This window comes from Castor canadensis, chromosome 4, assembly GCF_047511655.1.
Source record: "Castor canadensis chromosome 4, mCasCan1.hap1v2, whole genome shotgun sequence".
NCBI classification, from domain to species: Eukaryota; Metazoa; Chordata; class Mammalia; order Rodentia; family Castoridae; genus Castor; species Castor canadensis.
In genome coordinates, this window is record NC_133389.1 from 142,457,324 (window position 1) to 142,476,911 (window position 19,588).

At 38.8% G+C, this 19,588-nt stretch overlaps 1 protein-coding gene across 8 annotated transcripts in view; it reads left to right on the plus strand.

Annotated features, from left to right (window-relative positions):
• The window catches only part of Myo1b (myosin IB), a 162,149-nt gene that overhangs the window by 122,445 nt on the left and 20,116 nt on the right, over nucleotides 1–19,588 (plus strand). For all 8 annotated transcript variants that reach the window (XM_020158154.2, XM_020158150.2, XM_074071297.1 and 5 more), the window contains exons 14-21: nucleotides 4,068–4,172; nucleotides 6,296–6,358; nucleotides 8,486–8,686; nucleotides 9,750–9,976; nucleotides 12,540–12,740; nucleotides 14,670–14,763; nucleotides 15,727–15,876; nucleotides 18,637–18,705. In XM_020158154.2, the coding sequence (XP_020013743.2) occupies nucleotides 4,068–4,172; nucleotides 6,296–6,358; nucleotides 8,486–8,686; nucleotides 9,750–9,976; nucleotides 12,540–12,740; nucleotides 14,670–14,763; nucleotides 15,727–15,876; nucleotides 18,637–18,705 (1,110 nt within the window). The remainder of the gene's footprint in view (nucleotides 1–4,067; nucleotides 4,173–6,295; nucleotides 6,359–8,485; nucleotides 8,687–9,749; nucleotides 9,977–12,539; nucleotides 12,741–14,669; nucleotides 14,764–15,726; nucleotides 15,877–18,636; nucleotides 18,706–19,588) is intronic.

The following is a 19,588-nucleotide window of genomic DNA, read 5'->3' on the forward strand; positions in this document are numbered from 1 at the left end:
CTCTGTCTGGCATGTTATATGTAGATGTCACATGTTTGACTTGAAATGAAAATGCTTAACTTCATGTAAGAAACATAAGTTAAGTTTTTGCTTGAGTAAGTTATGGACTTTGTGTTTCAACTGCCCACTTTTTCCAGCACACCTGCAAAGTTCTTCCTGTCTCACCTTCCCATCTACGGAGGAGACAGTGCTGTCTCCTATTTGCCTCTTCCTTTTAAAATTTATTGTTTCTAAAGAGTACAAGATTTTTAAAAATATCTGTCTGCCTTAAGGGGTATAAGATATCCTTAGCTGCATCTGTTGCTAAGGAGACTATAAGAAGGCCAGTGATTTTCCCTAATCATTCCACATGGAACATTCGTTTATTGATACTTGGGAATATTAACTAGTTAGGAACTCCTCTGAGGGTATGCTCTTGTATCCCTTTGATGCTAAAAGGATGGACTTAATGTCTAGAATTTTTTTTAAAGAAGCCCTAGAATTAAAATTTTTGGTGTGTTACATACTTTTTTAAATACTGCAAGCGCTCGCTGTCGCAGTCACAGTTGGTATGCACGGTGTGACGTAGCGTAGAACGGAGATGCCTTCCTTATTGTTCACTGTGACCTCCACAGCAGTCTACTGAGGACTGGAGCCTCTTCTGAGTTTCTTTCAAGGGGATTGTATAATAGAAATTCCAGAATGTGCTTGTTTAAAGCTGTTTGTAAAAGTTTTAGTTTTATCCCTCAGTCTCTAGGATAAATGTGGGTAAGACAGCAGAGAAAAATTCTGTGCAGGGAGTATGGGTGGAAAACCGGAGGGAAGAGTTGAGTCATTCTCCAGGGCAAGCTCCTGCCACTTCCTCCTTCGGACATTTGCTTCAGGACACTGACACAGAGAGAGACGCTGGCTACTCACACAGTTCTTGGCAAACCAGGAAAGTATTCAAGCCTAAAGTTGCTTTGAGGCCTTTGGGTTTATGTGATGGTGTCTAGACTCAGGAGAGCTGTTTTATAAAGGGGAAGAACAGCCCACATTGAAAACTGAATGTTAATTTAATTTATAAGTGGAGAAATGGGATGGACCTGTAAAAATTGGAGTTACTTGAATTATTACTAGTTCATTTCTTAATTTTTACAGGTTATTATTGTTTAAATTTTCATAGGTTATTTTTAGCCATGTGCTCAAAGCCCCATTTCCCCCCAAATTTGAACAGTGTCAATATTTTAAACTTAGATCACAAGAAATATGAGTATTTAGCCTTCAGTTTTAGCAGTAATTATTGCCCTGACCATTCGTGGCATGTTTTGGAGTTTGGGTGGTGTATCTGTAGGAATGCTGATTTCCATTGGGTGAAATAAATTCATTTCTACACTGATGATTGCTTTTGTTTGGGGACTTTTGGTTTTTAGCAACAGAATGAGATTGGAGTGTCAGGGTTTGTTCTTAGGCCATCTTATGAGGATACTCTCTTCTTACCATCTTGTTTTTGGAGGAAGGGCCCAGCAAAGTACTGTACTGGGGTGGAGCAGGACAAAAAGAGGAGGTACTTCAGGATCTTGCAGGATCTCTTCACCTTCTGTGATCTGACAAATGCCTTTGTCCTTTACCCTTTGCATAGATATGGACTTGGGCTATATGTATGTACCTGCCTTTACCCTAATCATTTAGAATTAGGTCGTATGGATTCTGAAGGTATAGGGCTTCGGTGAGTTATATGAGTTATCATTATTTTAGTCAAACCATTTTTATCCTGAATATCTCTCCCTTCGTTGAGACACTATGTGTAGGTACTGTGGCCCTGCCATTTGGATTGTTTGTGTCTTGATGTAAAGTTTGCACCAATCAGAAATGCAGCCTGTATAGTAAAGCTATTGTTTGCAACAACGAATAACTGTCAGTAAGTGATTACTTTTATGTCTATTGCAAATTAAGAACTGACTGCATTTTGTGTAATCTGTCCCTCTGCACCAGAATGCAGTAAGTATGAATTGTTTGCAGTGCCAGTCTGTTGCATGCTCCTGTGTTAGTAGCTTCTCTAGCCATGTGAGTTTTGCAGTAAATGGTTGTTGATTAACCGTGTGGACACGAAACATAGATTTTGGACAGAAATTTTTAAAGGTTGACGGCAAATTTAATTTTGCTCTAAGTTAATTCCTTAAGTTGTGTTGTAATTGTGAAGCTTTGCTTCTGATTTCTAATCTGCTTGTGTGCATTTCGTAGTCCTGTTTTGGAAATGTACTTCAAGCTGTTTATAGCCACCTAATGTGCCCAAGAACCCTAGTTACTCCCCACTCCCTTCTCTTCATTAGTTGCCATTTGAAAATTTAAAATAATTGTCTTGAAATAACTCTGAATGCACAGATTTACAAATAAAAGAAAGGATTTGTTCCATTCGTTTGTTTTCATAAAAAAAAGATGTTTTTATTAGCCATTAAAATTTATATTTTTCATTTACAATAATAGCATTCTGTAAGGGTATAGTTTACTACACCAAGAAAGCTAGATTTTCTCATGTATGAAATAGCTTTACACTAGTTAAAACATAAAAAGATATCTGACATATACACAAGACTAACCAGTTTCAAATCAAAATTATTAGCTGTGAGGTCTTAAGAAGTTGTGTGAAAATGCATACTCGGAAATGCCCTATAGGTACAAGATTATATTTGCGATAGTATTGAAAATAAATGTTTTCTCTTTAATAAGAACCTTCAGAATTTTGAAAAGGCCAAACAGACTTTTATCCTTGACTAAATGTATGAATTCACGTGGGTCCTTTATGGTTTAGAGTGAAAACCTTCCTGTGATCAGTTGGTTTCGAGTGACTACGAATTCTTTACTGAATTCCAGGAAGGAATAAAATTAGATGCCCCATCATAAGTTTCACTTTATGTCTGAGGTGGGACCAAAGTTGATTTTAAAAGATCAACTTTCAAAAATCTATGACTCTTTTTTACCTTTGTTATTTATGGAGGGAGGTGAAGGCTAGTTGCGGTGTTACTCACAAGGAGCTGTGACCTTCACTCCACCATTACACGAGGAACCTCCGTATTACACTAGGACTGGCCATCTTGTTGGGAGAGGAGTCAGGTTTACCAGGGATGCTGTCTTTTTGTCTTTGTTCCCACTGCCACCAGCTCTTGGCAGTGAGGAGAGAGAGGTAAAAGACAAGCTTTGGTGTCAGATATACCTCTTCCTGGAAGATGGGGTCAAGGTGTAGTGTATTCACTCAGTAGACATGTATTTCCTGCCTCCACATTTGCAAGAGTACATTTAGCCCTGAGGATTGTTCAGAAATGATTTAGGCATGGAGCCTATATCAGAGAATTCCTAAGAGAACTCTAATACGAGGAGAAGCTGCTGAGACCCATTAGAGCGATGAAGCATGGCGCTTCTGAGAAGAGACTGTTTCTGGTGAGGGAGGTGGTTTTGATGCTTTAATTCCATTGGGTCTCTTTGGTAGGAGCCTCACTCATTCATTTGCTCAGACAGTACATGCTGAATACTGGTAAAGTAGATTGTGAGCATGGAAACACAGTGAACAGAGAATATGGCCAGGCATGCTGACACAAGATTAGTGCAGTCTACTAAAAGATGAATGTGAAACTAGTCTGCACATGTGTACACATCATCTGTACACACAGTGTATATAGCAGGATGTCAGACGGAGGGAGGGAACTGAGCCCAGATGGGGAGAAGCAAAAGGTCAGCTCAGGGGGACTTCCATGAGCCCAGAAGTTTTACCTGAGAATGGAAGAATGAGATGCTGGTGACAGACATTAAGAATCTCACTGTATCATAACTGATCCTCAAGGGAATTTTTTTTAACCATGTGTGGGGTGCTTCTCTGTCAACTAAAAATCTTCATCCTTCTAGTATCGCATCATTTGTGCATACTTCATTCATTCATGTACTCATGAGCCATTCCCCACGTGCCTGCAAGGGCAAGTGTTGGTCTTAGGAGCTGTGTGCCGGGCCACAGTTAAGTCTGAAAGATGGTGTGTGGCATCTCTCATGGACTGAGTGTTACTGTTAGAGAGCGCTAGTGACATGGTTTATAAGTTTTTTTCATTTTGTCCATACAGGATAACAGCTTTGAGCAGTTCATTATTAATTATTGTAATGAAAAGCTGCAACAAATCTTCATTGAACTCACCCTTAAAGAAGAGCAGGAGGAGTACATACGGGAGGTAATATTGAAATACTCCTTTACAATGTTCCTTTTCAACTGGCTATGGTGATACACATCTGTAATCCCTGCTGTGTGGGAGAGGAGGCAGGGGGATCTCGAGTTCAAGATCCACCCAGGCAAAGTTAGCAACACCTTACCTCAAAAACAGAAGGGCTCGGGGCATTGCTCTGGTGGTGGAGCTCTTGCATGGCATGCTCCGGGCCCTAGGTGCAGTGCACAGTACCACCAAAAGAAAAATCAGTTTTCACTCATAATCTAAAATCTGGATTCAGGAGACTATGTAAATATGACCTAGGAATCAGGTTTATATGAGTTTACTCATATTCTAAAAATGTATTTGCATGGCATTTAAGCAAGCTGGGATTTTCCTTGGTATTACACCTCTAGTGCCCAGAACAGTGCCTGGCACATAGTAGGTGATCGATAAATACCAGTTGATGTTAAGAAAATAGAGGTGAAAGGAAAAACTGTCTTGTTGCGCCCATCCAATGGGTTAGTCCTCTGCCTTAAAAGGCAGTGAGTAATTGATACATACAATAGCATGAAAAGTCTCCGGCTGAACGACTCCATCCATTGTCATTTGTGAGAAGCAAAGCTAGAGGCAGATTGCCTACCGAGGTTGCCTGGGGGTAGGAGTCCTGGAGAGTGGGACTGCTGAGAGACTGCCAGAGAGAATTTGGAGGACTGTTGTGGTGGTTGGTCATATCACACTGTGCATTTGCTAAAACTTTGACAACTGCATATCAAGGAAAGGTAATTAGCTAACCTTTACAGAGCATTTGCTAGATTCCAGGTATTAAATATTAAGTGCTATGTATGGGTTATCGCATTTAATGCAATGCGAAAATAACCAGAAGTGATGTTTGCAGTCCTTTCAGTTTAACTCTAAAACACATTCTTGATTTTCACCCTTTCATTTTTAAATAGCCATTCTTTTTCTAAGCATGAATTACTATTTTTAAAAATGGAAGAACTATCTTCTTGGGTCTGTATTTTAATTTCCTTGCTTTAATCGTTATTAAGGACACTGAATTTTGTTTTTTGATATTTCAATATAGATTTTTCTTTGTTTTTGAAACAGAGTCTCACTTTGCAGCCCAGGCTGGCCTCGAACTTAAGATCCTTCTGCCCGGTTTCATGAGTGCTAGGATTATAGGCATGCATCACCACACTCAGCTAGATTTTTCTAATGTGATTGTTGATTCCCAAGTGATTTACTAGAATAACATTTTTTTTCTTAGCTGAATCATAAGTGTGTCATCTTTGTTTTAGAATGATCATTATACTTTGGAAATGGTTTGTACTTGTCTGGCACCTTTTAGAAACATAAATATCCTAGAAGCAACATTCGTTCTCTTCCTGCCTTCTCATCATAAAGAGATACCCAAACTTTGATGTGTAATTTAAAACAGTTTGTGCAGATTGTCTAAAACACTTCTGAGAATATATAGGAACATCTTCAGCTTACTTTATGAATTACATTTCTTTCCCCTAGAAGAAAAGTGAATGTTTACACTTAGAGACAGAGTGTAAACAGACACAGAATGACTGTAGGCTTATCTTTGTAACTAATGTTACAGCCAGTAGATAGGTTTATCTTTCCTTACATTGAAAATACTTTGTCTTAGTACTGGGCTTTTCATACACTTGAAGTAGTTAACTGCCCTACAACTTAGGGTTGACTCTAAAATTAATTTTTTCCTTGTGATGACAAATAAAGAACAGGAAATTCTAGGCCTTAGATTCCTGGGATCAAGTTCAGCCTTATTTCCTTATAAACATTGTAAATATACACAAAGTAATATTGACCCAAGGGCCTCTTGAGTAAATATGTGGCTCAGAGCCAGGGAAGTGCATGGGAAATTGCCACGGAGGGGAGAGTGGAATGGGAGGCAATATCAGAGCAGGCCAAGGGCATTCACTTCAAACAGATGATGTAGTGGTGGCCTGCTGCATTGAGAATGTTTTGGGAACCGGAAGATGACATTTGCAGCACCAGTTCTATAAAGAAAATAAATTCAGAGAGAAAGTGAGATGTGATAAGATGAGCAGAGGCTGTTTTTCTGGGTGGTATTGTGGCATCATTATATGGATTTGATTTTGTTCTCTTTTATTTTTTAGGACATAGAATGGACTCACATTGACTACTTCAATAATGCTATAATTTGTGACTTAATTGAAAATGTAAGTACTTAGGTACCATTTTCTAAAGAAATCTTTAGTAATATAAATGGTCTCACTGCTTTTGATGCTAAGTGTTCATATTTTCACCATTTTACACATTTCTTTTAAGTTGCTACAGAGTTTTGGAGACTTCATGGTGGCCCTAAAAAAGATCATTTACAGCTCTCAAACATATACATGTTCAGCTGGACATATTGATACGTAGCCAGGATCCCCCATGCTCACCCCATTACCTTATCACTGTCCTTTGATGACTTTCAGATGCTAGGACCTTAAACTCACCAGTCTTTCTTGTGTGCTTGAGCCCTGGTCTAGTCTTGGCTTCCGGGAACGTGAGTGCTAGTCAGGAGGCTCAGAGAAACCATGCAGACTCTTGCATTTCTTTTCTAAAACTCTAGTGCCTTCTTAGTGTACTGTTCAAGCTAACATGAAGGAGGAAAGACAGACAATGTCTGGAGCTAAATTGAGTCATTGCAGCCCTTGTATTGACTGGAGAATGTATGCATGTGTGATTGCAGGTGGTCAAGGACCGGGAATTTTTCAGATGGCGCAAGTATGTATGTGCGTGTGTAAAGGCTTAAAAAGTCATTTTTAGAAGCTGTCTGAATCTAAGATTTTTAAGACCATATTCTATTGTTTATTATAAATGGGGTAATTGTAGGAAGACTTACGTGTGTGTGAAAACAGGAAACTCTTGTTTTATGCTTCCCGAAAGTGGCATTTTTAATTAAATTGAGCATTAAAAACAGTATTCTAAAGCATTAATAAAATGAACTTTGTCTTGAAAAATCTGACCAGTATGAGAATGGGAACACTAATAGTCCACATAAAGAGTTAAAATCTCTAGCCTGAAGACCAGATAAATCAGTAGATTTCCTGAAAATTTTTCCTAGTAAATTTTATAACCAAGGTAATTTGCTGTGGAAACTCCTAACACTCAGAATTCCTGGCTAGCATGTTTTTATTTGTAAATATAACATTGCACTTCACTATTTCTCTTTAAAAAGAGTGGAAAAGGGTAATATACTTAATTTAAGTAGATTACGTCAGCCAAAAATCCCCTTCATATATTACTGAAGAAATTACTGAACATAATTCATATGAGAGTCTGAGTACATAAAGGAAGTGTTTCCTTCCAGATCATAAAAACAATAATGTTTATTCTGGGGATGTTATGAACACACTTGATTCCTGAGAGCCCACACTTCCCCTGGGTTTTGTGTGGAATGAATAAATGCTGTCCAGAGGATGTCATGGCCTTGTGTGGGGAAGGGGAAGGGAAGTGGGTGGGGCTGGTGTCTTTAAACTTAAGACCTACGGATCTGTAGGGGCAATCCAAGGAGAACAGCAACCTTTATTTAGCAAAGAAGAAGATTCCTGATGATTTCTGGTTCAGTTTAAGACTTGCTGCTCTTGAAATAAACATGGTCATCGGGTCTGATATGTCACAAGTGAATTTTCACTCAGGTTTAACATCCATTTGGAAATTTTTTATGGAACAAGAAAGCAGCTTGGTTTCACAGATCATTAACAGCAGCATCTCAAATCACTACTTTTAAGTTCTGGAGGAGTGGCTCAGGTGGTAGAGCGCCTGCCTAGCAATCGCAAGGCCCTGAGTTCAAATCCCAGAACCACCAATTAAAAAAAAAAAGAAGCCAAGTCTAAGTAGTTCTTCAAATCACTACTTTTTTTCTCTCTCTAAAAACTCAAAAAAACTTTTGTTTTGGACACCTGAACAATTTAGAAACACAAAACCACTTTCCTTTGCAAACTGTGAATCCAAAAATGATGTTAGGAGGCAGTGTTTTGTGATATTGTCCCATTAGTTTCTGACTTTTGGATCTTTGAGGTGTAGCTTGCCTTTTCCTAACAGGATGAATTTCATTTATACTGAGGTGTCTGTGTGTGTGGGGGGGAGATACTTACATGTCCACACCCCCCACACACATACACACCTGGGATACTTTAGAAAAGGACTGATTTCTGTGGCTTTTATAGCTGCTTTTTGTTGTAGCTGAGCAGATTTTTTTGTGACTAAGTTGATTATATTTTATGGTGTAATTCAGAGTAATTAGTAAAACAATACAGTGAGGAAGGAAGGGAACATATTTATTTCCTTTCTCCTAGAACACAAATGGAATCCTGGCTATGCTGGATGAAGAGTGCCTGCGGCCTGGCACAGTCACTGATGAGACCTTCTTAGAAAAGCTGAACCAGATCTGTGCCACCCACCAGCACTTTGAGAGCAGGATGAGCAAGTGTTCCCGCTTCCTCAATGACACATCTCTGCCTCACAGCTGCTTCAGAATCCAGCATTACGCTGGCAAGGTACTGGGAGGCCGTGAGCACGCACCAGGCCTACAGTTATTCCCACAAGGGGCCCACACCTCTGGTGGCGGTTCTAAACACTGTTTCTTTGATGATAAATACACCTGTGAAGATAGATGGATCAGTAAATGTTCAATAGAAATCAAACCTGGACCATGTAGGGCTAAATCTTGTTAATGCAAAAGAACTGAAGACAAACCCACTGGACCTAATAAACAGTCCAAATGTATTTTAAAAATCGAGAATCACTGAAGTAAGGGTTTAAAAGCACAAGCTGTTTACAAAAATAATAAATTCCTATATTGAGATTTTGAAACTATACTGAGGGAAATACCTACTTTTTAAGAAAAAGCACTTATCGTTTGGCTAATGTTTGAGGGAATTAATTTATGTCATCTACTATGTAAATGTAATGATAAATATCATTTAGGCAGTTGGTTAATTCTTAGAATCCTGAAAGATTATTGATTAGAGTTAGTGCTGCCTTTATTGCAAATAAGATTACAAACCTCAAGAGACAGGGATAAAGTCTTAGTTACCTGTTTAGCAAAAACTTGGATAGTATCTAAATTACCTTTTATTTTAAAATGTTACCTTTTATTTCAAATGTTACTTGTTTTAACTGGCCTATATTAAAAAGATATACTTCTGATCAGTTTCTCTGCTGCTTTAGGATGTCTGTTAAAATGTTAGTGTTACCTCACTTTTCCTGTCTACTTTTAAACAGACTAGAATTGGCACATGTGAAGCAAAAAACAAAAGTAAAACCTCCAAATATGCTCAGATACCAAAAAAATCTAAAATCCTTTGAAAATGCTATGATAACATTTTTGGAGTTTATTCTTGCAAATCCTGAAGGGTAATAGAATTTATTTTGATCTCTTCTGCAGTTTAGACAGATGGAATTTAAACTTGGAGGCAAATTTGGTATTAGAATGTGGCTAACGTGTTTGGGTTTTTTTGATGGCAGAGGAAGAAATAGATAGTCTTGGAATTTTCATAATGTCGTTTGACGTTGTCATGTGCATTGTGCCAACCACTGAGTCCTGTGTGCTGCTTGCAGGTGCTGTACCAGGTGGAAGGATTTGTTGACAAGAACAACGACCTTCTCTATCGAGACCTGTCCCAAGCCATGTGGAAGGCCAGCCATGTCCTTATCAAGTCTTTGTTTCCTGAGGGGAATCCTGCCAAGGTCAACCTGAAAAGGCCCCCTACTGCAGGGTCACAGTTCAAAGCATCCGTGGCCACGCTGATGAAAAATCTACAAACCAAGAACCCAAACTACATCAGGTATTTCTGGCATATAAAATTCTTCGGTGGTTCAAATGTGAGAGCGCTCTCAAGGAATATCATTTTCCTTTTTGCTTAAATCTCAGAATAGCTCACGTGGAAAGTGTAACTAGCATAGTTACAGATCAAATAATATCGTATCTTTGGTTGGTTTTGAAAATTCTCCATCATCCTTTTTTCCCCCAAAATGAGGAAGGAAAAAAAATGTAAGGAAAAAAAAGTGGGGGCGGGGGGATGAGAACATACACCTAATGGTTAGAAACTAACTGAACTGTTTGCCTCTGATCTGTGCATATCATTTCCTATAAATGGCACTTCAAGAAAACAGCTTTTTAAAAAATACACTCCATTGGGAATAAGCAAATCTACAGAGTTTCTGATTATAGAAAATTTCCTGTTTATTTTTTTGGAAACTAATTTTCTCCTAATGTATGTTCCAACCTGATGGCAGTCAAACCTAGGTATGTTGCTATTTATGTTTCTGTGGACATAAATACTAAGTAAACAAGTCAAACTTAGAATGTTCTTCACTTTAGTTTCCTCATAATTGAATTTTCAAAGGCAGCTACAGGAGTGGATGTGGACGTGGGTGCACTCTGTGAAATCCCAACCATCAGACAGCACACCTCCTTTTGTGTAGTTACCAAATATGCATATGGCATAGTCTAACCCTAGTTGGTCTTTCCTGACTCGAGAAAGTTACATCTGCGGTGGGTGTTGTGGCTCACACCTGTAATCTCAGGTACTTTGGAGGTGGAGATTATGAGGGTTGAGGTTTGAGGCCAACTCAGGTAAAAAGTTAGCACAGGATCACAGCTCAACCAATAAGCTGGGTGCAATGGCACATGCCTGTCATCACAGGTATGAGGGAGGCCATAGGTAGAAGGACTACAGTCTGATAGAGAAACAGTAAGAAATATATGTAGGGGGTTAATCTAATTAAAGTAAGACTATATACATTTGTGAAACACAAAAGCAAAACCCCTGAACAGTCAACATACACTTAAGAAAATGAAGGACAGGAAGGTAAAGCAAGTCCTGTTTGAGGTGGGTACCAGAGGGGGAGAGGATGAAGGAGGGTGAATATTTTGGATGGATTTTGTATTCATTTATGAAAATAAAACACTGAAACTTGTTGAAATTGCTCTAAGAAGTACAGAGGGAGAATGGGGAGAATGATGGAGGGGGGGGTGAATCTAATTAAGATACATTATAAGCACATGAGTAAATATCACAGTGTATCCCCTCTGTACAACAGTTATATGCTAATAAAACATTACAACAAAAAAAGCATAAAGGGTTGGAGGCATGGCTCAGCTGTTAGTGCCTGCCTAGGAAGAGCAAGGCCCTGATTGCAAACCCAATACCACAATAAAAAAGAGTTACACCTAAGATTCTCTAGAAGCAGGAAAAAAAGGCCAGCAGTTCAGTTGTTTTTAAATCACTACTTACGCTTTGTTAATTACACCCAGGAAGCAATATCGAATATTTCTATCATTTCAGAAAGTTCCTTCATTCCCCTTCCTTTTAGGGGTGTTTATATTTTCTCCAAGAAATCTTAATAAATTCCAAGTTTGTGGATATATTATGTACTTCCCTCTAGATTGTAGTTTCAGATTTCATATGTAGGTCTACTTCTTTTCCCCATATAGGTGTCTTGTTGCTCTGTACCATATATTGAATGTTTGTGTAGAGGTCCAACTCTTAACTCTATTGTTCATTCAGTTGGCTTGGTCCCTCCCTCATGATCAGATGACTACATTGTAGAGACCTAAGACTGAACTTACTAGGCTATTCCATTGATCTGTTTCTCTAACCTTATTTAAGGCAAAGAAGCATACATAATTGCAAAGCAGACTAGGAATAGTCTTTCTCTGGGCAGCAAAAGTGCCCAGCTAAGGACTGGTGGAGTGGCTCAAGTGGTAGAGCACCTGCATAGTAAGTGTAAGGCCTTAAATTCAAACCTCAGTATTGCAAAAAAAAAAGTGACCTGTTAAAAAAGAAAATAACGTTTTATCTTTTATGGTGGCATAATATACTTTACACTTTATAAAGTATGATGTGTATATAGTAAGTGCATGAGTCTTAATTATGCAGCTTGTTGAGTTTTTAACATATGGATGCATGCATGTTATGTCATTCTGACCAAATCTGAAGCATTTCCATCATGCCAGGTCTCCTTGTTCCTCTTCTATATTGATCTCCAATACCACCTCTCCTCAGAGGTAACAGCAATGCTGATTTGGATTAGTTTGCTTGAACTTCACATAAATGGAATCATACAATATGCACTTCTTTCACGCAACAAAATGTCAATGATAGTCCTGTGTGGTTGCATGTTTTAGCATATTGCTTCTTTTAACTGCTGTGTATACAGTATTGTATTCATTTTTAGTATATTGTAAAATGATCTGAGAGAATTTGAAAAGAAATGACTAGTTTTCCAGAGAATTGCAAATAATTACTTTACTACAAAATGTCTAGACATGCTATTTTATAAACCATGGACAGTTAATGTCCATGGAGGCCGAGTTTGAAACCTAAAATATTGAAAATCTTTTAGGTGTATCAAGCCGAATGATAAAAAAGCAGCACACATCTTCAGTGAGAGTCTAGTGTGCCATCAGATCAGGTACCTGGGTCTTATGGAGAATGTTCGAGTGCGGCGGGCAGGCTATGCCTTCAGGCAGGCCTATGAACCTTGTCTAGAAAGATACAAAATGCTTTGTAAACAGACATGGCCTCACTGGAAAGGACCAGCAAGGTAAGAAGTTTGTTGGCTGCATGTAATAATGAACTTTTTAATGTATCCAAGTAATGTTTTTTTTTTTTTTTTTTTTCCCCATATGCTGTTAGGCAAAACAGAATTCTGTGAAAAATTGGGTGTAACCTCTGTTTTTGACTCATTAGGATACCATTTTGGTTAGTTCTTGATTTGTTCTAGAGGTCTTAATTTTCTTTAAGATCAGAACGGGACTTCTGAGAACTACATTTGGAACTTGCATGTCAGTAGATGTTTAAATTTACAGGAGACAGTTTGTAGTTGTTATATAAACTTGAGTAGAATCATAGAATGGTGAAGTTGGAGGCTTTTTGGATAGCTACTCTCAGCTTTTTGCTTTTGCCCTGGAGGATTTTCCCCCAGAGAGAGTTAGTGTGTGGACTAAAGGTCCTGCAACTTGTCTGTTTACCCCAGTTGAGAAATAGATGGAAGGATCAGATAGGATTCAGTGGTGTTTTTATTGCTGTTCGATACAGCTTGGTCCTGGGACTGTGTGGCTTTCGGCTAGTCAGTGTGAATTGTACTCACCCCTCCAGTCCCAGTGTATCCAGACATTGCAGACCTGCACCTTGAAGCATCCCATCACCTATGAGCTGTGCACATGCAAGAGAGAACTTGTAGGCTGGTGTGCAGCCGCTTCAGGAGAGAACTCAGGCCTGGCCTGTGTAGTGACCTTTCTTCTGCTCTTACCAACCAGAGCTCACCCTTTTCTGTGGGCTGTAGAAGACTGAATACTATAGGAGGCCAAGTGTTCCTGCTTGTGAGACAAGCACTTGGGGATTTTCATTTCACCATGAGGCGATATCTCCACATTGTTAGTGGACCCAGCCTTTCACGAGAAGGTCAACAGTAATTAGACATGCACCCTGTGTTATAAGAAGACACAGAAACCCAGACATATGGTGTGGTCTCTGATGTCTAATTCAGTACCCAAATAATGTAGGGTCTGGGTATTGTTTCCATTCCCACTGCTAGTATCTAAGATATTGTGGTAAATGTGTCCATAACACAGAACTTACCCTGTCTGGTTTAGTCCACAGGTTCATGGAGTAAGGGTCCTTTTGAAACTGTTCTTGAAGTCAGCTGCAGTGGTTCAGGCTTGTGATCCTAGCTATTCGGGAGGTAGAAATTGGGAGACTTGGGATTTGAGGCCAGTCTGAGCAAAACTTTCACGAGACCCTCATCTCAACCAGTAAAAGTTGGACATGGTGGTGTGTACCTGTCACCCCACCTGTGTAAGGAGGCATAAATAGAATTGGAAGCAGGCCAACCAGAACATAAAGCAATACTGTATCTCAAAAAATAAGCAAATTAAAATGGGCCAGTGGCCAGGCTTAAGCTATAAAGTGCCTGTCTAGCAAGCACAAGGCCCTGAGTTCAACCCCCACTATTGCCAGGAAGGGGAAAAAATAAATAAAGTACATATTTATTGTTGAACCCAGAGTCCAGGCCTCATCCCTACTATGTAGGGTCCATGTTCCTTAGCATCCAATCAGTCTGGCACTTGGCATTGTCTCTTGGGCCTTGCCTACCCTTTGAGGGGCAGGAATTAACTGAGTTTGGTATAGTTTCAAGTTCTTACACTCTCCTGGCCCTGGTTGATACATCATTATGGGTATATTGTTGTAAATATTACTTTGCTAATGAAATCAAGATTTGGCTTTAATAACAGACTTTCTTAGTACACATAGTTCTGAATCCAATTTTTTTTTTTTTTTTTTTTTAGCATTGACTGGATTTGGTTTAATTTGTGGAATTCAGTCTTAAAAATCTTTGTGGAAGGATGGTTATTGAAAGCATAGTTACAAATGAAGTTACACCACGAGAACATGGTCTCATGATATAAGAAAAGATAAAATAGTTTTGTAACTCAGGAAAGTCATTGTTTTTATTTTTGTTCATTCTCTTTAGGTCTGGGGTAGAGGTTCTGTTTAATGAATTAGAGATTCCTGAGGAAGAATACGCCTTTGGTAGATCAAAGATTTTCATCCGAAACCCGAGAACAGTATGTAATCAAAACCTTTACAGTTGAATTCAGACAGGCCATTCTTAAAGGGTTTTTAATTTGGTGACATTATCTGAGGTGCTTCTATGAATGCCATACTCCTGTGTTCAATCTGCAATGTCCAAGAGCTAGGGCATGTCAGAGGTAATGAGAGAACATGTGTTGTATTCATGAGATGTCAGTCTTTCAGCTGATAAATTGTGTAACACTTAAGAATTGATAAATGGTCACAACTATGGAAACACCTCCCTAATCCATAGCAACTGGAGGTAAAGTCAGTCTGTGTTTGTAATATCTGAGTCATACGATAATTTTAGAAACTGTAAAAAGAACACCTAAAATCCCAAGGGTACCTTTGTATAAATGAATAGATTAACATGAAGCATAATTAGTATAGCAGTTGATTTGATAATTTAGTTCTCTAAACTAGAATTTAGAGAACTTGGAAGTGTTTAAATTGTTGAAGAGAGAAAATTTGTCTACCTCCCCTTCCCATCACAAATGCTTGGGATGAGATTTTGGAGTTTTTTGAGTCTCGGAACATCTGCACCAACTTTACTGGTTGGTCCCTAATGTGAAAATCTGAAATCCACAGTGCTCCAGAATATGAAAGTTTCTCAACATCATGCTGACACTCAAAAAGTTTCAGATTTAGGAGCACTTCAGATTCAGATCCAATTGTGGATGTTCAGTCTGACTAGTTTACAACCTCATAGACAAGGTGAAGTTAGTCAAAGCTTAGTTCACACCCTCTCTGATTTGTCATAATTGTTGAATCACTGGATTAAAAATTGTGAATCTTTCATGAATCCATCAAAATATTTTCCTCATGACTGTGATCCTTATGTATAATTAACGTATTTGACTTCAACATCACGACATTTTACTTCCCAATAATTCCCTTTATGTATATCATGAGGTTCTGGAGGATTTTTGGTAAGTCCACCTCTCATTTCTTATTAGTTATTCAAATTAGAAGACCTAAGGAAGCAGCGACTCGAGGACTTGGCCACTCTCATTCAGAAGATTTATCGGGGGTGGAAATGCCGCACACACTTCCTGCTCATGAAAAAGAGCCAAATTGTGATTGCTGCATGGTACAGGAGATTCGCGGTAAGAGTCTCTGTAATCTGACATAATAATACTGATTTGCCAACATTTCTTATGTACTTACTGTGTATATAATGTTTATGTATTTTATTTTCCCCTACAAAGATGAGAAAACTCATCTAGTTACTAGTAAGTAACTTGCTCATGGCCACATAACCACTAGTGGAGCGTTAAATTTGAGTCTAAGACAGTTTCAAAGTTCAGGTTTGGTATTCCACACTGATTTCGATGTAGGTAGCAGAGAATTTACATCTTTCATTTAGTCATTACATTAGAAGAGACAGTGTCATTTAACCATTTCAGTATGATTGGGTCAGTTTTCCAAAACAACTGTCTCTTGTTTTTATTGTAGGAACTTTGAAGATAGCTTTAATTCCAGAAAGCCAAAGCTATGTTTTAGTTATGGTTTAATTCTAGGTTTGGTTAAAGGATTGGATTTCTTTTGTCCTCAGCTTTCTGGCCTTATTGACTATTAAGTTTATTTAATTAATGTGGAATTTCTTTTTTGGAACTTTATCACTTGATTGTAATTGTTTTGTTGGAGACATTCCACAGGTTTGAGAGAGGGCTGCAGGTTTGCGTGTATCCTGGCTTGAACTTGGGTTGTGTTCTTGCAAAATGAATTGTAGATTTTTAAAAAATACTACTTCCAAATATTTTTTATTCTACGCTTCTTTACTAGAGTGGAAAATGAATTAAATGTGCAATCAAATCTTCTTTTCAGCTATAGAGAAGTCTGGTGGCAATAGTCAAGTAATTTATGTTGACTTACTTTTATGTAATACATTTTAGTGCATTATTTCCAAGTTTTGGAAATTAGTGAGGCACTTAAATGATTAAACAAAATGCGCTTTATCTTTAAAAGGGTATCTTTTAAATTGCTTTCTCTAGTTAAAAGACAACATCCAGCAGTATAAGTTTACGTTATAAACGTATCCACCCATGTGATAGATTTGTTCACGTCCATTTTGCAAGGCATGAAGGACTGTTGTCACCTAGCCCCGTGGCAGTGCATTCTCCTCTGCACATAGCAGTGCTATGTAACTACAGATTTATAATGCTGTTTCTGTTTGTCTGAGCAAGGGGGGTACCAACCAGTAGCCATTTCTTATTTTGAGGTCATTAAGTAAATCCAAGCTTAAGAGGGTTCTGAATTCATTTTATATTATACAAGTAGTTCTGAAATATGTACTGTGCCAGGCTCTGGGAACAGCAGGTGGACACAACAACCTAGTTCCTAACTTGGTGAAGTTTATTTCTAATATGTGATAATAGCCATTTAAGCAAATAAATAATCAGAGCAACTGCAGATTGTCGCAAGTTCTAGGATGAAAATCGAGAACTGAGAAAGTACAACAGGGAGACCACATGTAACTTTAGATAGGCTGAGGAAGGAGGACCTCCTGAGAGGCCCAACTGACCAGGATGACAAGAGTAAGCAGACAACGCAAAGAACCAGGATCAGCAAATACAGTCTGCACTCTCACTCCCAGTACAGAACTTTTATATCACTGGATGAAAAAAACACACCGCATATCATTAATTCACAGTGGTGGGAGTTAGGAGCAATATGAATTTGTGGAATGGAGACAAATGATGGCCCAATTTTTAGTGGAAGCTTTGACTTTGCTCTAGTGTTCTATCTGTTTCAACTTTGAGCTGAATACCTCAGCCAGTTAACCATGTATCCTTCAAGGCAGTGATTAAACTCAGTGTTTCCTCGCATGCAGATTGCTCAAGATTTCCTGATTGTTTTCAGTTACGGATTGTTGGTAAATTATTTCATATTCCCTGATATGTTGTAGCTCCTTAGATAAATTTTAAAGTGAGGTATAGTTATTTTCAGGATATTTAAGAATTAAAAGATGAGCAATCAAGTGCTTCTGAAGTGAAAGATTAACACCATGACTTAGTGTTTTGAAATGCTTTGAATGTTCATTAGAGCTGTGCATGGTCCAACCTATATTTAAAAACAATGACTATAAATTCTTACTCTCTAAGGGAGAGTGTTCCAGCTTCAGTCTGTGAGGCTTCAGCCCTATGATAAGGCCTTTGGGTATTGAGCTGTTGCCAAACGCATGGATTCTTAACTGAATCTTCTTTAACCGTGTCCACCTAGCAGGAGCCTCTGCTGCTCTGAGCCAGCCTGTTGAGCTTTCCACTGTTTATCCTTTATGTCATTGACTGTGTCCTCTGCCAGTTCTTGAAGGCAAGGTTAGAGTCAGACTCACATTTATACCTCCATGGTTCTATTACAGTGGGCTCTCTATGTAAATGTTTAGTCAGTTGATACCAGCTTACTGAAATTTCTACCTGATTTCTCAGCTTAAAGCAGAGTTAAAACAGCAAACCTAAAAGGAACTGGGGATGTTTGAGGTGAGATCAGTAAGTTAGTTGCATGGTGAGAAATGACACCAAGAAAAGCAGGTGCAGACCTCAGTGCATATTCATTCAGACCTTTTGGAGTATCAGCAGTGTGTGAGACTCTGTGTTGTAACTATGTGACACAAAAAACAAATGGCGATAATGATGGGTCCTGAGCCACTTGGAAGTTATTATATTTATCATCCTTGATGTGAACTTTGGATTTACTGTAATAGTTTTGCAGTTTGATATTTTGGTTTCTTCACATGTTGGCTTGCAGAAGTGTGAATGATCAAGTCCATTTCACTAAGTGAGCAAATACTCTTTTTCAGTCTTTGCATTGTCCACATTACAGATATGCAAATACAACTGCTAATACCTTCCCCTTTTGTCCTGCAGCAACAAAAAAGGTATCAGCAGATAAAGAGTTCTACCTTGGTAATTCAGTCTTATATCCGGGGTTGGAAGGTGAGTTTAAAAGAAGTACGCTCCATTTATTTGTGGGTTTTGGGTTCTTCACAAAGGATGATGTCTTTAGTCTCACTCTTTCTGGTGTCCTGCCTGCCCTGTAAGCAGTCAGATGGAAAGGGTAAATATTGTGGATCAAGTGGGGGTACCAGTGACTGTGTCTTGGCTGCTTCCTTCTAATGCGCTTTCTTTTTGGGAGCTTTGTTCCCTAAGCAGGAAGTCCTTGAAATAATACTATACATGATCTCAATATTCCCTTTCCCTATGGTTTTGAGAGAAACTGCAGTCCAAAATGCTGTCTTACAGCTATTGCTTCCCTGCCCATGGGTCCTGCACCCTCAGCCTAACAACTTCATGACCTTCCAGTGACCATCTTGCAGGCTGTCCCACAATGAATGGAAGATCCTGAGCTGTGGCCAGGTTTAGTGGTAGAAAAGTGAGGGTTCAGTGAGTGACCTGGTTCTGTCTGGGTCCTGTATGCCAGGGCTTGGTTCAGGGGTCAGTGAACTATGACCAATGGGCCGAATACATCCTGCAAGTCAAAATTGGTTTTTATATTTTTAAACTGTTGTTAACAAAAAGCAAGAGAAGAGAATTCATGACATGAAAAATTTATGAAATATAGGTTTTAGTATCCATAAATGAAGATTTATTGGAACACAACCATATTCATTTACTTCACAGAGTGTCTGGCTGCTCTGGTGCTACAATGATAGAGGCCATGCGACCTCAAAAGCCAAAAGTAGTCACAATCTGGCTCTTGACAGAAAGAGTTTATTTACCCCTCTTCTCCCAGCCCAGGGCCTCTTCTCATTTGCGGAGTGGTCTGGATCCAGAGATGGTACTTTGAGGTTGGGCCCAGGCTTAGAGCCCCTTCAGAGGG